Source organism: Accipiter gentilis, chromosome 33 (assembly GCF_929443795.1).
Source record: "Accipiter gentilis chromosome 33, bAccGen1.1, whole genome shotgun sequence".
Classification (NCBI taxonomy): Eukaryota; Metazoa; Chordata; class Aves; order Accipitriformes; family Accipitridae; genus Astur; species Astur gentilis.
Window position 1 is genome coordinate 12,049,479 of NC_064912.1, and position 18,713 is coordinate 12,068,191.

The window sequence follows — 18,713 nt, forward strand, 5'->3', positions numbered from 1 at the left end:
GATGCTCTAAGGAAAAATGCTGTTATCATGGTTTAGATGATTACAGAAGACTTGGTTTGGAATGTTTTGAAGGTGACAATTTTTTAAAATAAGTGATTTTTTTTTAAAGTACTTCAGTATATCAAACTCGGCTTTTTTTTCAAATGTGGAATTGTGTCTGAAATACTAGTCTGGGTTTTGGGGTGGTTTTGGGGTTTGTTTGGGTTTTTTAATAAACAGATTCAAAAGGGCTATGATTTAAACCTAAGGTTCCCAATATTACTTTGTTCATTTTCTTAACTAGGTACAGTATACCGAAAGTGTCCAAAGATAATGTGCGTAAGAAAGTCTGTTCCCTCTGTTACATTGCCAAAAAAAGAGGAAATCTGTTCAAGCAAAGAGGTATTTTGCTCCTTACTAGGAAATTGCCATTTTAGAATTATCCATATGAATTAATGTGAACATGTTAGTTGTGATTCTGTACAATGTATTATTACTTAAACTGTCTAATATTTACTAACAACCAATTGCTCCATTTGTTTGTCTTACAAGTGGCTGACCAAGTACAGTATTAAAAAGCTTAAACTGGAATTGCCCCGACTGATGTTTGGTCCAGGCTGTACTCACCAGAAGAAAACCGTGGAGTCTCTGCACAAGAAAGTATCGGCAAAATACTGTACTATCTTCCCTAGTGTAGAAATCAATGTAAGCTTTTGCAGATGTCATATACCTACAACATTGAAAGGCTTTGTATTTGTTTAAGACAATGCATGTCGATCAATGTTTGTGGCTTGGCAGTGTGATGTTCCCTCCACTATTCCCTGTTCTTCTTTCTAAATGACCTTTCTATTAGAAAGCTAGAGGTCTTTTATTCACCACAAAAAATATTTAGTATGTTTGAAGTGCAAACTGCATGGGATCTTTACAACATATGGCATCTCCTCTGATCATACAGTGTGAAAAATAATTTTAAAATTTTAAGTAAAGCTTTTAAAAATTATATGTGAGTCGAAACTGGGAAAATGTTCGATCTTGACTGTTTGGGTTTGTGCAATGACTGGAGAGAAGCATAGAAAGTTAAGTCCAGGATATTATTGCATTTTTATATCTATAAAACTGTCAGAAATAATGCAACCGATGCACCTGTCCAGTCAAATTATATGATTTTGTTGCCCAGCACAGCTGGCTGAGATGAGAACTAGGCTTTCCTAATTTGGGTAAACCAGTTATTTAGTAGCAACAGAGTCGCAAAAATTTTCTTACGCTATTTCATAGAGGTAAAGACAAAAAAACTAATCTCCTTGATTTGTAATGCAGACATTGCATATATAGCAGCTGAGCTCAAATCTCTTGAAGTAAAATGCTTTTGTACAAACTGAATTTTTTTCAGGGGGTTGTCAAACATCTGCAGTTTCAATCTAAAGAACTGGAAACCTACACTGAACAACTGGAGAAAGTATTGCAGCGCTATATACAAAGAATACAGTGGCTTCTGTCAGGTATTGGTGTGCATCCGTTTTTCTACAAAGCACAACTTAAACATATGTTAAATATTCTTGTCTACTATTTCTAATAGAATAAATCTGAACATAAATCTGGACCTCAAATATGAATAAAGATCATTGTTTTGCATTTCACTGAAATTTTAAAATGTATCTTTATGACAATAAAATAAGAATGCAAGAGAGTTCAGCATCTGTGTAGCTGATGAACATCTAGCTTGCTGTGAAATAATTAGGGCTGTGATGCAAGTTTTTCTTTTTTGTATGTCATGTTCATGAATACATGGTGTCAGAAGCTTTCTATCAACAGAATATATACAATCACATATACAAGCAAAATTAGCTTTTCTGTTTCTTCTGCTAAGAATGTGCCCTATTTAGAAGTTCAGCATCACTGCTGGTGAAAAGTACTTTGATCCCTCTGTTGCTTATAAAGATCTTTGTTGGGAAACAATTTAATTTTTTGCTGGATTGTAAAGTAGGAGTTACAAATTATTTAATGCAAGTTGCTACAATTGGCTAGTAATTAATGCTTGAAAGTGCTAGATTTGAAATGGCAAAGGGTTTTTCTATTATTAAACTTTGAACTACCTCATTTCCACACAGATTAGAATTTATTATGTAGAAATATGCCCAGAATAACCCCTAAAGACTGAAGATTTTACAGTATGCTCAATAAAATAATATGTTCAATAAAAAAAGCCTGTGTAATGACACTTAATTAGTTTTAATGTTCTGGCCCAGGAAGCCGAAGATTGTTTGGTACCATTTTAGAAGCAAATGTCTGTGTTTTGATTGATACATCCGGTTCCATGGACCCATATTTGCCACATATCACAAAAGAACTTACCTCTCTTATCTGGGAACAGCTGAGAAAAAATGAAGTCAGGTATGATGAACTACTGATAAAGACTGAAATCTGCACTACTTATTATTACATAATAAGGCTACTTAATAATTACAAATAATACAGTACTGAAACACAGTACAAGTAATGATTATATGTTAGTGCATAATATGCATGTGACATGAACTGCTTTTTCTGTTCTTTTTAACCAGTTTTTAATTCTGAGCTCTTTAAGATTTGAGCCTCATTTGCCATAGGCTGATGCTGTTTATCCTTTTGGGCTCAGCATTCCCATAGATTTTGTGTTCCTGCAGAGTGAGACATGCTTTCTGACTCTTCCAAAGCTGAAGACCTTAATCCAATACTAGGTCTTGGTTTTGGTTTTTTGGTTGCTTCTGGTTTTGTTTTGGGTTTTTTTATTGGATTTGGGCTTGTGTTTGTTTTTTTGTTTTGTTTTGGTTTTTTATTTCAAAACAGGCTTATCTGAAGTGACTGATAGTATTGGTTAGGGTTACATGTGGGCCATCTTTCTCCTCAGGTTTAATCTGCTGAGATTTGCAGAAAACACAGAGAGTTGGAAGGAGTGTCTTGTAGAGGCAAATGATCACACATGTCATGATGCTGTGCAGTGGGTATCCAAATTCCATGCTCATGGTAATACATGCATCCTTATGGCTTTACAGGTTAGTAAATTGTGTACCATATTTTGGAGAAGACATTGTGTCTTGTGATAAAACACTTCCATCTGACTGATAATATTTTAGGAAAATTACTTGGTCAAAGCATACAACATTTTTATATGCAAAACACTGAACAGATCTGGAATCAAGCTACTGTTCCTGTCCCCAGGGCTCATAGATACTAGAATTCATTGCTCATACTGAGTATAAGAAAAATGTGAAATATCAATAGTTGCATTAATGTTTGTGTTCAAAGAATACTGGAGAGAGAAAATATCCAGTTGCTCAAAATTCTGTTTATGTACAACTGTGGCTGTGATATATTTGCTTTGGGCCAAACAGGGATTTTGAAGAAGCAGTGTTTGTTGGAATCACATGGGCATTGAGTGTAATTCTTGAACTTCAGTAACAGGTGAAGAAACCTTTCTCCTATAAAAGTTCTCAGTGTAGAAATCAACTAGTAATAATAATTTAAAACAGAGACTGAAAGAACTTGCAATTTCATGAGATTTAAAATTTGAATAAAAAAATAAATATTGCCTTAAATGAATGGTTCTTCTTCCAGACATCCTTGCAGAATCTCTTTATAAATTTTATGTAATTCATCATGAATTAAGTTCAGTAGAACTATAAGGCATGTCTGTATTACAAAGATGTCCACTAAGTCAATTACCATAGCAAGTTTTCATAATAGAAAAAGGCCAAGTCCTAGTGAGCCTGATTTTCAGACATTAAGCATCTTCAACTACCACAAACTATGATGTAAAAATCTTCTGTCAGCAGTTCTCCAAAACCAGTTAATTTGGTTATTTCAGTGAGTCAGGTTTTGGTGATGCCCTGCTTATGATTGTATTACCTTATGCTACAAATTATCTACATGTTTATTTTTCAAAATTATATCCTTGATCTCTTTCATATTTAGTGAAAAGCAAAAGACAATAATAACTTGATTAATGATGTAGTAAATATAAAACTACCTTAAATAATTGGAATAGTGTTTTCATTCTTAAGTATAACTCTTCATATAAATGTACTAATTATTTAAGCTTATTTTCTGCTTTTCAGAAGGCTCTCAGTTTCAAAGGTATAGAGGCACTGTACATATTGACTGATGGAAAACCTGACACCAGTTGCAGTCTGATTTTGAAAGAAATTGAAAGATTGAGAAAGAAACAAGATATTAAAATCCACACCATTTCTTTTAGCTGTACAGACAGGTATATGATACTTTGCAAGAACAACAACAAAAAAAACTTTAAAATTACTGGTTTATTTGTTGTCAAAAGGCTGTGTTACCAAAATGGGCCACGTGCTCAGTTCACTGAACACCAGAATTGAGCTAGACATTCATGCATATGGGAACTGGGAAGGCTGTTCTGACACAGGTAATTGCCACGTGGCCTTCATCTCCCACAGCTTATGTCCTTGAGAGAGTTACCTCCACACACACAAAGAAGTGATATGCATCACTAGTCTGCAATACTGAGGTCATTCCTGTAGTTCTATCATTAGTCTATCATACACACATCCCTATAGAGGCATAAGAAGTTAATACACCGACCTGGACTGGAATCAGGAGAACTGGGAAAGTGCTAAAGCCAGCCATAGTGGGTTGTTGGTTAAAGATAGATCTCTAGATGTTCCTTTTCGGGGGTCTTTGCATGGTCCAGAATTGGGAACCATGATATGATATCAAAAAGTATGCATTCCTCTAGATTTTAATTCATGGCTGGCTGTGCCTGTGTGATGCAGGGAGCAGATAGCCAAACAGGCCACCAGTTCTTTCTAGAATTGGTACATGTCCACATTGCCTCCTCAAAATGCAGTAGTTGTCTAAGGTCTTCAGGAACTCAGCCTTGCCTGCCAGCCGTCCTGTCCCAGTGGCAGTCATGGGGTTAACTTCTGGGTAATGCCTTTGGGTTATCCAGCTGCCATGAGAAATTTTTTACCCTCTCATAGCACAAACTGACAAGCAGTGCTGTTTCTGTTAGGTCCTAGGTTGCATCCTGCTGACGTGTGAGGTGGATGTTGCCAGAGCAGTGGAAAAGAGCTGTAAAAAGACATTAAAAAGCATAAGAAATAAAAGGTTCAGGAAGGTGAACATGCAACAGAAAATATGGTCATAGGAAAGGCAAAAAATTTCAAAGCAGGAGTGAGGATGGATGAGGAAAGACCAGCAGGATTTCAAGGAAAGCTGAGAGATGATAGTCATGAGAAAATAGGGCACACACGATGGTTGGGCCATTCTGTAGCACTTCAGGGTGTTCTCAGAGCTCTGGATGGTTCAGGAGTCATCTGTGGGCATGCCTGCTGGGTGTACACTGGATAATGTTGTGCTAGTACAACCACACTAATACCTGATAAAATGTTGAAAGCATATGTGCACTGGAGTTTCTAGATTAGTCTCCTGCTAAAGTAGTATAGTTTGCACACAACAGAGCTACTGAGATAGCTAAATCAACATGTGACAGACAAAAATAATTGGGGGATTTGCTTCAAAACTCCATTACTGTTCCAAATTAAATTGCCCAGATCCTATACTGCTGTGGTAGCTAATAGACCTTAAAGCTAAATCCCTCAAAAGATGACAGTTTGGATGTCATTCTTCAAGCCATTAAGGGGAGAAGTAGTGGACTTCTTCATACATAGTCTGTGACCTTTGTGATTTTGGAAGTGAGGTTTGACAGGAAGAGTGTTACTTTATAAGCTTCTATATATCTTCCTTCCTGGTAAAAACTTTGAATTAAGGGCCCTAAGTTGAGAAAGCCACTTTAAGTATTTATGAAAAGTCTTTTAATTCTGAATATTTTGAGTTAATTTATTTGCATATCACTTGGTTAACTGGTCAGTAGCCAATAATTGTCTGTTAAGGAAATCTGCTTATATAATAATGGAGATAATAATTTATAATAATGGAAATAATAATTTATAATCCTTTATAAATAAGGCAGAAAGATGTCACTTCTGACTATGTGTTACTCTGAAACAAAATCTGCTGCTTCCTTTCAAAAAAAATCTAGTTATTTGTGGAGATTTTAGTGTCCAGAATGGAATCAATCCTTACAGCTTACTTGAAATTAATGGACATATGACTATTTTTGACTTTGCAAGGCTAGTACTTGGGAGACAGGACTCTAAAATGATGTATAAATGTCAGTAAAAGTGTGTGATTTAGCATACTTGCAATAAGAATACAATAACAACTAACAACAACTAGTTATCCTAATGGTTCTCATTGGACAATGAGAAGTAATAGAGGCTGGGGCAAGAGAATAAAATATGGGACATGCACAAAATGTTCATTCCCTTTATGGAGTCTCCTAGCTTTTGGTTTTTTTCCCATGTGTAAAATATTACTGCCCTTTACCTGCTAGCCTGGCTTCTGGATTTCTTGGTTTAGTTTCTTTTCTTGGTTCTGTTGCTACACTGAACCTATTGTCCAAAAATAGCCTGCCTTTGGAGGTTATGACAGCTAAGCAGTTTATATTCTTCATGAGCAATTGACAGATAGAAACTATACAGAAGTTTATAATCATGTCCTCCAAACTATTTGTTTTGATGTAATATTCTTTGAGGAATTCTTAGAAATTCTTCTTCTATTGTTGTTGCTTTCAGGGAAATAATTTTCATAAGTAACTTACTACTTTGTTGTTAACAGAGGAGCTAATGAATTTCTGAAGAAGCTTGCTTCCCAAACAGGAGGGCGCTACCATTGCAGTTTTGGAGATGTGGATGGACAATTAGCAGCACACAGAATGTTGACAGAGGGGCTTGATGTTGAAGATGTATGTTAAATAGATTGGTTTTGTTGGGTTTGGGTTTGTTTCATTTCAACTTAGTTCTTCATCAGTAGTCAAACTTCATTTAAAAAAGAAAAATCATGAGAAAAATAAATGCAAGACTCCTGAGATAACTTCACATTGAAACCAAAAGGAGAAATTTTAATACATGGCTTTGCCTCTCTGCTAGCTGGCTTGGTCAGGTGACCAAACCCATGAAACAAGCATACAATGGAATACAGTTTTTGAAAGAGAAGCAAAAAAAATCTTGTATCTGGACACTGGACACTGTGGGTTTTAAGCTGACTTTATCTTTTGCTGTGCCCTCTTACCCTTACCATCTTTTATTTTATTTATGTAATTGTAAAATCCTCATACAGTGTTCAGCATGTGAATGCTCCAGCAGGAAATCGCAGGGATTGCCACAGTAGAAAAATACATTAATGAACAGAACCATATTCAATACAGAGTTGCTCTGCTCTCCCCTGGTAAGATCAAGACCTTCTCTGCAAGTAGATAGGAGTAGGGAGATTTAGAGTTTAGGCTCAGTTAGTTAAGTTGGTAGAAATTGAAAATAGTAAGTAGGTGCAGGTTAAAGTAGAATATTTAAATTCTGTTTTCAGGATCCAGTTTTCCCATACTTTGAAGGAGATGATTTAAAGAAACTTATTCAAGAAGTAGCAAAAGCTAGAAGTTTCTTGAAACAGGCAAAATCTTTGAGGTGAGTATTTATTAAGAATCTTTCAATAATTGCTTTTTTATTTCATGAAAGGACGACAAGAATAACTGGCTTCCAGTGTCTGCTATGTAAAAAAGAATTGCTGTTTCTTTCCTTGTACTGTCAAACTTAGTGGTTTTTTGAGGCTTGGAAAATGACATGCAAGCCACCTGCTTCAGAGGGATTTACTTTTAAGGTCTTACACAATTAGCTACCATCTGTAGTAAAGGATCTGAGCAGATTCTAACAATGTGTTAAACTTTAGGGCTGTTGTTTTCTCTCAGTTGTTGTCCCTCCATTTCTTACATCAAAGAGAAATTACATTAAGTTGTTCCTCTCCTTGTTGAGTTCTGTCATCTGCCAAGCTGATGTATTTCTCTTGGTATATATTGTTAAAAGAGAAAATTGACTCTTGTTAATGTGATGCAATGTTCTTTTTAGTACCTATTCCTTTAGTATGACTTCTTACTCAGAAATGCAAATTACTTTTATTTTCTAAAATCTGTATAGGCTGCTTCTATCCTACCTCATCCTGATTTCTCTAACTGCATCACCATCCATTCTCTGTCTGCTAGAATTATGTTCTCTGCATGGAATAATGTGAGATTTTTCTTCTGTTCTCAAGCAATCTCATCTCAAACCCAAGGGAAAAAAAACTTCATCTTGAGGGAGGATGTGGAAGAGAAAAAGAGAGACCAACCTGAAGAGTGTTGGCAGAGCATTCATATTCTATGGAAAGAGAAGGAAGCTGAAAATTACAGTGAGGAAGGAAAGAGAGGAAGACACAGGACAAACTCTGGTGGCCCCAAGACTTAATAGGGAAAGGAAAAAGATTAAAAGTCAAATTAATTAGGAAAGCAGAAAAAGACTGACATTGAGAGATGAGATCTTTGAGAGGAGAATGATTTTGTCAGACCCTGGGGTAAATCAGGAAATGTAAGAAGAGTTAAGAGGAAGGCTTAGGGAATCTTCCCAGAAAAAGGCTAGTAGAAACTTTACAGGTCTTTAGTAGCAAAGAGAAAGGGAGATTGATAGTAATTTGAAAAGTAGAGCAGCGTATCCCTTTTGGCACTGCATGCCATCTGTATCTGAGTAGACTGAATTGGCTCGAGTGGCATACCATTCCATGGTGCTTCTGGTATCATTCAGAGCTGGCTTTGATACCTGCCTAGAACAGGAGTGAAGAACAGTTAAATTGTATTGATTGTTATGTTTCTTCATTGTTACACTTCCTAACTGCCAATCCAGAACCAGAAGGTGGCATTTCAGTAGCAACAGTGGACAAAAGTACTTGCAAAGAGACTTAAAATGCATTATACCTCCTCAATTAAAAGATTTCTGTTGCACAAGGACATGGCTAAACAGAGATACAAAGCTACTATATGTCTCCATGAAAAGCTGCTGTAATTCTTTGGGGTTTGTTTCTCTTTCAAACAGGTTATTACTACAAAAATGGAATATAAAGCAAAAGGACAATAATGGCTTTAAAAAAAGTGCTCAGGTAAATATTCACCACAAATAGATCATAGTTTATATATCGTTCATATGTTAGCATAGAAGAATAACACTTCATAAGCCTAACATAAAATATGTTAATTTCCAGCAGTGGAAACTTTTTTTCCCAAGTTGAAAACATTTGTAATGTTTAGTTCTTAGCAGAGCTAGTCCACAAAGAACAGAGCTATACACAAAGAACAGTTCAAAGAGAACTTTGGATATTTGGCGTGAAAGGAGCAAGGCAGACGTGTATTTGTAGTTATTAATGGTTTAGCTCTTTCTAAGAGCAGACAGCTAAACACATCAGAGGGTTAGGACCAGTTACAATGGCTGTAATAACAATTGCTACATGGACTGCATGATTTATCAGTTAAATGAACAAGGCTGACTGAAAAAAGACCCTGCTAATAGTAAGGACAGCCTCAGCAAACACTGGATTATTGTTACAAAGTTGTGGGAGAGGCAGCTGGACAAACTAAACCTCTGGCAGAGCCAACCTGCTGCTTTTATATTGGCAAAGTGAAAATTACAGGAAAAGAGAAATTGCTGGGTGGAAGTACATTTTCAGGGTTAAGCAGTACAGAAGCATTTGTCACAGAGCTGTTTGAGGGGCGAAAAAGTGGACATGCAGACAACTGCAGAGAGTTGCACTAGAGAACTTAGGCCTGCCAAGATATTCCTCAAGGAATTGTGTAAGGCAGATAGATACATAGTGAGACTGTTTTTTAAATCCTTGTTTCTATAGCTGTAGTTTGTATTTTGGTTTACAAACATTGGCGAGTCATTCAAAGAGAAGAAAAAAAAAAATCCAGTCAGATCCGCTGGTTAAGAATGCTTGCTTCATGGAGAATGGAACCTGGGGTCTGGTCAAGTATGTGCAGATGTGCAGAGTTCAGCATGTAAAGGCTGATGACTAAAGAGAGAAATGCTTGATGAGGAAACAGATATATAACCATCCTGTAGTAGCAAGAAAGTTGTTACAGGCATGTAGAGACAGAGGCTAGTGTTCCACAACCATCTGTCTGTATAAGTAAACTGTATTGTTTGTAAAGTGTATAGGAAGAGGCATTCCTGTTAATGTACTTCAGAAAGTACATAGCATTGTAACACGATTAAACACATAAGTGAGGAAAATTGAAAGTTAATCAAGTTAATTTATATTGGTTTTCCATTACCATTTTGTCAAGGGTGATGGTGAGCCTATGCAGTTTATATATTTTGAATTGTATTTTTAAAACTATTCATGTGCTTGACTTCTAGGATTAAATTTTAGACCAAGAAAAGACACTGAAGAGGTTTGGAGTGGTTCCACTCGCCTGCTTCTTTTCAGAGTGTGCTTAAAGCTTCAAGCTTCAAGGAAAGAGGGAAGATGTATTCTTCATTGTCTCTGAACTTCTGGCAAGAGAAGAAGTTACAGATGATAAGTGCTGTTGACTTATTCCACTTGCAGACTTTACAGGACTCAAAGTAAATCAAGCCCTGAACTCTCCAAAGTTTAAACATAAGTAGAGGATATTTCTCAATATAGCTAATACAAATTTTAAGTGTCATGTATTTCTAATACAATGAGTAGTTATACAGGGTCACAACTTTTGTTTCTCTTCTATTCTACTGCATTATACTAATAATTGCTTCAATCAGTTGGTGGTATGTCCAAGATGTCTTTTTTGGCAGTTGGTTTGAGACTTGTTTGCCGGTGCTTATTATAGCTAACAGATGGGACAGATGGCTGTGATACTAGAAAGAGAATTCTTTAGCCAGTTTCACAGAAAACAAAGCTTGGAATGAATGTTTTTGCCAAAAGAAGTTTGCTAATAATTATTTCCACTCTTTGCTTTTTTTCTTGGCAGTAGAGGATATAGAGACATGCAAACAAGTAATATTGTGTTGCTCATAAAGCCTGGTTATATTTGTGTAACCAGACACTGCCAAACTTCTAAGTAATTCTGTTAAGTTCTTAGCTGTTTCCTATCCTAGAAAGATTAAAAATATGTTTGCCAGTACTGTGTAAGAAAATCCAGTTTAAGCTAACTGCAGTATTGAGGCATATATTTTTCCAGTTGATTTATGAAATAATTTTTTTTTTTTTAACGAAGAACTCTGCAATAACAGCTCATTAGTATTTTTTAGGTGTTTACTGTTGTCTTTCAGAGGGTTAGGAATTCATCTCAGGTGTTTAATATATGTAATATTTAATGAAAATGGATTCAGACTGCAAAATTCAGATACTTGATCTGAGTTTATTCAGGAACTATTTGCATCTCCAGAGTGCCAGCTGATGGGAGTGATTAGATATAAGTTGATATGGGAGATACTATCTTTTCTGTCCCTCCATCTGTTTTATCTCCATAAAGAATTAAAAATTATTTCTATCATAAAAGTCTCTTTTTAGTGTTGTATGCTCTGCAGCAGCTGACTCCTGCCTTCAATGTTAGTACCAGCCTACTGTGGAATACTGCAGTTAAAATGGTGCTTTGTGCTAGGCATCACTTTCTCTGATTTTATTAGTATGTGCATTGGTATGTGTGTAACTGCTGAGATGCTTTGATATGAAAATGTTAATTGTAAATTAATAGGATTAGTTACATTTTTATTTGGGGTGTATAAATATTAGATTATAATCTCTGATAAAATGAGTGGATTTGTACTAATGGAAATGTTAAAACAGTAAATCTTGGTAGAAAGGATGAGGTTTCTGTATTGCCAAAAAGGGATTCTTATTTATTCCTTGGAGGATTTAAGAAATGTCACAATACTGTAGCATAGATTCTGATACTCTTATAAAGGTCCTTTAAAAGAATCTTAAAAGGAAATATACCCATGCAGGTATGTTAAATGATATCAAAGACTTTTTGTGAAATAAGATAGTAATGCACATGTCAGATTTTGCAAATGTGGATAAGCATCAGAATATTTCAGTGTGTTGTGTTAGGTTGCAATCTGTCACACCTCCCATTTACAGCCTCTATTTTTAGACTGATTGTCAATGGATCTGTGTAATCCCAAGTTCACAGCAACCTACACTAATACTCATCTCTTCACTCGGTTGTTTGTTTGGTTTAGACGGATCATTTGTTTCTGTGGGCAGAGCATAGCAAGTTTCTCTGGTTCTCTTGAGTATCCTCCCAGACTTAAAGTAGGTGTTAGGAATTCAGGAGTCTTCTCTTTGCTGGTGGTATGAGCTAAGGGTTTCCAAATCTCCTGCTGAAGACAAATGCAACTGAAAACTAAGGAACAAATGTTGATGTTAGAATTTTTGTAACCGCAGAAGCTATAAAATAGTTGGGTGTTACAGTATTTAGCCATTGCATCCCATCCAACTTCACTTCTTTTGTAAGCGTTTTCAAGCTGTAGCCTCTCCATGCTTCTGAAGCCTTCTTGTCTTGCAGGCTGGTCAGTCCTGCTATCTACTCAGAGCAGCTTCTTCCTTTAAAATCTAGTTTCTGTCTCCTGCCTATCACCTACCTGGAAACTCTCATCCTACCTGCTTCCATCAATCTGAGGGCTAATTTGTCAGGAAAACATTTTAAGGAGATGATTCAGCTGTGATGGCCTGATTAATGGAGTGCTCTGTTAATGGCTTTTCAATGTTGATCTGTCATGTATATGTCATTTGCTTTCCTGGTTTATGCTTCCTGGAATGCAATTCCCTGTATTCAAGACATAATAAAAGAGGAGTTTTATAATTGACAAATATGTGTATTTTTCTGCCAGCTTGTTTGTAAGTCATGTCATTGCTGTGACTCACTGAATATGTTTCTTTGAATGCAATGAATTGAAGAAAAATGGCTAAACCAGTTGCTACCTTGAAGTACATGTTCTGCTCCCTATCAGAGGAGTGCTGGTTTTGCAGCAAGAGTGGGTAACTTCTGTATGGAGCGGCTCATGTACTGCCATAATTTACACTCAACTTCCAGCTGCTGTGCTACAGTTAACTGGTGCAGATGTTCATAAAAGCTTAGTGTGGACTGGCAGTTCAGGAACTCCTTTCTGCATGGTTCAGCCATTCTGGCTTCAGGGGACAACAACCTTCAGAAGAAGGGTGGGACTGCTAGGGATAGTAACAAATTAATCCATCTAAATATGCCTGAATTTGAGTCAACCCCAGGAAGATCATGCTGCTTCTAAGGAAGACAACAGCCATAAGTGTGTGTTGTGCTGTGTCCTTTAGAATTCTGTCCAGTAAGAATTTCTCTGTGCTTTGTAAGCATGCTATCTACTATTAGTGCATATCTAGATTTGTAACTATAAAGTTCCAAGACTTTAGGTACCCAAACATGTTAATACAACCAAGTCACAAGAATTTTCATGGAATCATTTTAATGCATCTCAACCAGTTAGATGGATATAGGGTACTTTCATTGAACTTCAGGCCTCTGTGAAACCGTCTCAAACAGATCCTTATTAGATGTTTGCTTTCTGAATAGTTTAACAAAACAGAGAGGAAGAAGGGAAAATCCAATTCCAGGAAACCTGCCAGCATCAGAAAACACAGGAATATAAGTTTTAGGTAATTATATTGAACGTACTGGTGGAACTACCATATGAGGAGATTGATAGTCCCTGACTCATATCATGTGAGACTTCATCAATTAGAATCTTAAATTCTATTCAGAGTTTGATAGGTAGATTAGGCCAACCCTGTAAACTGCAAGTTTACATGCTTTTAGTGATATGGTCTGCCTCTGTCATTGTGGCCACATTTAATGTGGTACTGAGACTCAGTAGAGTAATAACTAGCAAATAACAAACTTAATCTCTGTTAGAGGGTTTTTCTTTTTTCCTTTCCTGCTTGGAAAATTCTGCAGTTTATGTTACAATTTCTGGGTTAATAACAGCAATAGAAGTGAATGAAACTTTGTAAATGAAACTTAGTAGAAGTTATGATAAGGTTTTAAATTATATCTGACTGGCATAGTGCAAAACATCCATCCTAAGACACCTCCCATGCCCTTGTCACTCCTCCAATGCTTTTTGGTACGAAAACAAACCATGTAGTAGTAATGATGATCTGTATTTCTCTCTTCCAGTGATGACCATTAGAAAACTTTTGAATTAAGAGGAAACCTATTAGGATTGGTCTTCAATAATCTTTTTAAAACCTGTGGGGTTTTTTTGTTTTCTCTGTGATTCCTATATGTAAGAAGCCAAGCTGTCATCCCTGCTCATGCCTTTATTCAGTACAATGCAGTATTTTTATTTATGATGCATTTGTATTCCTTCTCTTCAAATATTGCATAAACTGTCCCCATTTCTAACAAGACCTAAGAGCTGATAAAGGGCATGTTCACTGTTGCTATTAGAAGTTGCTTTTTTTTTCTTCCTGTAATTCTACCCTGACTTGGCAATGTAGTCTTAAAGTTATCATTTCATTTGACCTGTAAATCAACCTGTGTAGCATGCAAAGTAAACGAGAACAACATAACTTGAAAAGCATTTTATATGACAAATTCCAGGGCTGTGCTTTGAAGTATTTATGTGTGCTTTATTCCTTTTATTCTTTTGCTGTTATTAGCCCTTTGGTTTAATAACAGGAATAAGGATCTGCATCTTCTTTTCCCTTTTGGCATGGACTTACAGTGTGACATGTAAGTTGCTTTGCCTCTGTATCTTTTTCAACTTAGCAAGGAATGTGAAGAACATTGTATTACCATAAAGTATTTAATGTTGCATTTGAGTGATGCATACTTTGGGTATTAAATTACATCTGTTGTTGCATTAATACTGTGTTGGGAAACTTTTTTAAGGACTACTTCATTCCATAGAAACATTTGATATGTACCAATGTTTAGCATTTGATTATAAGAAAAATAAATATCCTTAAGTTTACTTTCCCAAATTCAGATCCCATGATTTCTCTTTTTGAAGCAAAAATTCTAAGCACAACAAGGGATGATGCTTAGAGGAGAGTTCCATTCTTTTCCTCTTTTCCATTGACATTGCAAGACCTTCTGATTTAAATGCTTTTTAATGTTTCCTGTCATCTCTCACTTAAAACGTGAATACCTCACCATTGTCATTTAACTTCGCTCAGCTCTCTTGTTTTAGACTCAGCCCTTGTTTTGAGGATGATTGTTTTTGTAGTCACAAAGAGCTAAGTACCTTTAGTCAGAAGTACTTACGCCCTACAACAGATTTGTCCAGACTTCTTTGGGGTTGCAGAGAGGATCAGTGATTTGGTATGCTGTCCAAACGAGTCTCGCCACTCTGAGTTCATATGATTTTGTCAGTACATATGACTGGGCATCTGGATGTGAGCAAGTGCACAAGGACGTGCTCAAACACATGATGAGCCTGGACAACTCTATTAATTTAGGGCTTAGATACAGAATTTTTAACAAGTCAAATGAAGATAGGGTATTTTTATGCTGCAGTTATTTCAGCAAAATCCTATCCTTGAGATAACTTTAAGAGAGAGCTTTGTCTCTTAAGCTTTTCTGCTATTCTTCTGCCCTTGGGCACTGCAGAACATCCCATCCTGCCGATGACTCAGGCCAAACATCTGGCTGTCATTTTAATTCAGACCTCTGTCTAGCTCTTCATGCTTTGGTTATGTCTCTGTTAAAGGCTCCTTTCTGCATAGTATCTTCCATGCAATTAAAAACCCTCATTCGGGTTCCTGCTCCCTCACACCTGGAGCATTGCTCCTGTTCTGTGCCCTGTAAATGCAGACCTATGGAGTTAATGGGACCTGCTGAATGAAAGGGACAAAGCCCCAGCCTCCACACATCTGTCTTCTAGGCCATGAGCTCATACCGCTCTGTGGTCCAGCACCCAGCACTGGTGCCCACAGAACGAGCATGGGGACAAGAGCGTTCCTTTGTACACTGGAGACATGTAGCGTCTTGTCTTATGCCCTGAATCCTACTCACTCAATTCAGATTTATATTGGTGGATCAATCAGCACGGAATTATTTTAAAACAGCATGTGTAAGCTTACTAGATTCCTCTATCAAATGGTGCAATTACATTTCAACATTGCTTTACAGCCTGGATGTGAGTAACATTTTGATAAGCCAACGAGGCGTTTCAGAAACGTGGACCTTCTCCATGTAAATAAACAGACAAACTCTCTGACACCTTCCTGTTGTATTTTATGCAGTCATCTCCTAGAAGTACTGGATGTTTTGTTTATTTCTGTGTACCTGTGAGAACTGTGAGTAGTTATAGGAGAAAAAGTAGAAAAGGGCAGTATAGAGTTGTGCTTCAAGGCTAAAGCAAGCTTGAATCTTAATGCAGCAGCTTTTCTCATTGTAACTTTAGCTTCTGTTTCTTTCCAAAAGACTTAGCAGAATGCAGTGAACAAAATATGGCCACCTCTCTTCTTCATTAAAGATAGGAGAATAAGTGTAACAGGAGAGGTACAAAATACCAGTTCCAAAAGCTCTTCTGAGGTGTCATCTTCTGGCTAAGGGGGAAACCAAAGCCAAGCTAAAATACTCTTTGTTGATTTTCACTGAGCAATGAGGGATTGATACGCTATGAATAAGCTGACCAGCTGCTTTGACTTATGGAGGAGTTCCGTAACAGTCCAGGGATAGAATAGCCACTTTCTTTCTTGGATTAAATGGTAAAAGCTATCAGTGGACAGCTCAAAACACACAATTTTATATTCTTGGGGCTTTTACTCTGAGCTGCGTTTGTCACTCATTCGGCAATCTGAGAAGTGCAGATTAGCTTGACAGGTTCAAAGATTCTAGTTCTAATGCAGGCTACAGGGACTTAAATACATATATGATATGCTAAAATATATTTACCTGGGTGTCAGTTTGAGTTCTTGTCGGCACATCAACATTAAATAACATTTAAATTGCAAAGTCACCTATGAACTTGAGATATTTCTAACATGTGAACGTTTTAAATTGTAGTCATTTATATTTAGATTTGGGAGTGTTTCTTTAGCATCTTAACTACTGCTTTGAGACCTAATTTTAGACACACCCATTTGAAAACATTGGCTTTGATTTCTCATTGTTTAAATTGCAAAAGGATATGTGTTTTAAAAGTGCTTTAAAATCTTAGGATCAGAGAACGTATATAATTATTAATAATTTAATTAATTATTCATTTTAAATGCATTATTTAATAGGAAAACACTTTTTCCTGTTCTGTTGTGTACCAGTTAGTTCGCTGCCTGTACTTCATTCATTTTGGAAGCCGGAGGACAACCCTTGTGCCTATAGTTAAGCTTCTTTGCAAATACATAATTGGGTTGGGGGTGAAGATAGAAAAGTCAGGATGAAAGTGCTAAGTACCACTGCCAAACAAAATTTTTGTTTCTTATTTTTATCCAAATTTAGATTAAAAACCATAGGTAGAAGGAAAAAGTATTTCCATTAACTCTGCTGCTAGCTGAGATGTATCCTACTCAATTTTCACAAAACTGTGGGAGAGGTTCACTTTTAAACATTAGTGTTAATAATTTCTTTCCTGTTTTTCTTAGTAAAAAAAACTTTTCTCTGTACTTTTTAAAAACAGTGTGAGACATTTCAGCAATCTAGTTCAATTTATCCACGGAATGATGGTACCAACAGTATATTTGTGTTGTCTGATGTCTTATCAACACTTTCACCAGGTAACAGTAAGAGATACCATCCTATTTAGAAGGGTCTGATGTGGAGAAAATATTTCATTTTTTCCTGAACAGGAACGTAAATTATGTACAAATTAAGCCCTGCCCTTTTTTGGCTCCTAGCCCAGCCACCAGCTACAAAGGAGCAGGAACAGCAAAAGGGCCTGAACTCACGTGAGCATCTCTGTTTGTCAGAGACTACCTGATGCCCTTGTGTTACTAATTGTCCAGCAAATAGAAATCTCACCATCTTACTTGGACAGGAAGGACTGGGAGAACGCCGAGGTCCAGGATTCTACCAAGGGTACTTAACTACTTCTTTAGCTATTTTTAAAAACCTGAAATGTTTGACTCTAACTTTTTATGGGAAGTAATTTCTGCTTTTGTAATATTTGAAATGACAGCAAGGGAGCTAAGAGTAACTCACACTGCATGCACTGCGTAAGCTGTAACTATGTTTATCATGCAGAATACATTAATAAATCAGAATAGCTCCTATAAATTTAGAGAAAAAAGGAAGTTACTGGTTCTGGAAATAAGTATTTTCTTACAGGAAATTGTTTACATTTAAATGTTGGTAATAATTTTCTAATTCCATGAAGCAGATTTATATATTAATGCTATTAGTGCTTTTTAAGAAAGAGATTTCTAGCAGAATCTTCAAACTTCTTGATACAACCTCCAGCTTACTTAAAATTTAAGGAGGTATTAATGAAAAGTATTCAAATTATAACCATTTTTCAAATATGTCTGTTTATGTTATATGTGACAAGTTTGACCTTAGTTTTCCTTACAGTGTATAAAAATGTGCTTTTTCACAGAAGGTAAGGCAAAAGAATTTTATATGGATTAAAACTACTGTGTAGCATAATCTAGAGATGCAAATTTAAATTTCCTTGATTGAACAGGAGAGCATACTTGGTTTAGTTTTATTATATTAGTTCTAATTTAAATTTTTTTGAAATGTGGATTATTTTTCATTTTTGAAATGTCAGGATATTTTTCAGCATAAGGAGCTCATATTTTTCCACTGTGTTATGCCACTCAGTTTACTGAATTTAGTGAGCCGACATTGGTGTTAAAACCGTGTGGAGAATCTGGTACTTACTTCCCTGTGTCTGAAATCTGAAAAACAACAT

General features: G+C 36.2%; 1 protein-coding gene across 2 annotated transcripts in view; it reads left to right on the top strand.

Moving 5' to 3' along the window:
* Positions 1-12,617, top strand: part of VWA3A (von Willebrand factor A domain containing 3A) — a 37,517-nt gene extending 24,900 nt beyond the window's left edge. The window contains exons 25-34 of one of the 2 annotated variants that reach the window (XM_049791651.1): positions 284-381; positions 532-684; positions 1,370-1,478; positions 2,226-2,370; positions 2,867-3,011; positions 4,074-4,225; positions 6,667-6,793; positions 7,411-7,508; positions 8,943-9,006; positions 10,263-12,617. In XM_049791651.1, coding sequence (XP_049647608.1) covers positions 284-381; positions 532-684; positions 1,370-1,478; positions 2,226-2,370; positions 2,867-3,011; positions 4,074-4,225; positions 6,667-6,793; positions 7,411-7,508; positions 8,943-9,006; positions 10,263-10,268 — 1,097 coding nt within the window. In that variant the 3' untranslated portion in view covers positions 10,269-12,617. Of the gene's footprint in view, positions 1-283; positions 382-531; positions 685-1,369; positions 1,479-2,225; positions 2,371-2,866; positions 3,012-4,073; positions 4,226-6,666; positions 6,794-7,410; positions 7,509-8,942; positions 9,007-10,262 lie in introns of those variants that run through there. The other variant, XM_049791650.1, reaches the window with a different exon arrangement.
* The last annotated feature ends 6,096 nt before the right edge of the window (positions 12,618-18,713 follow it).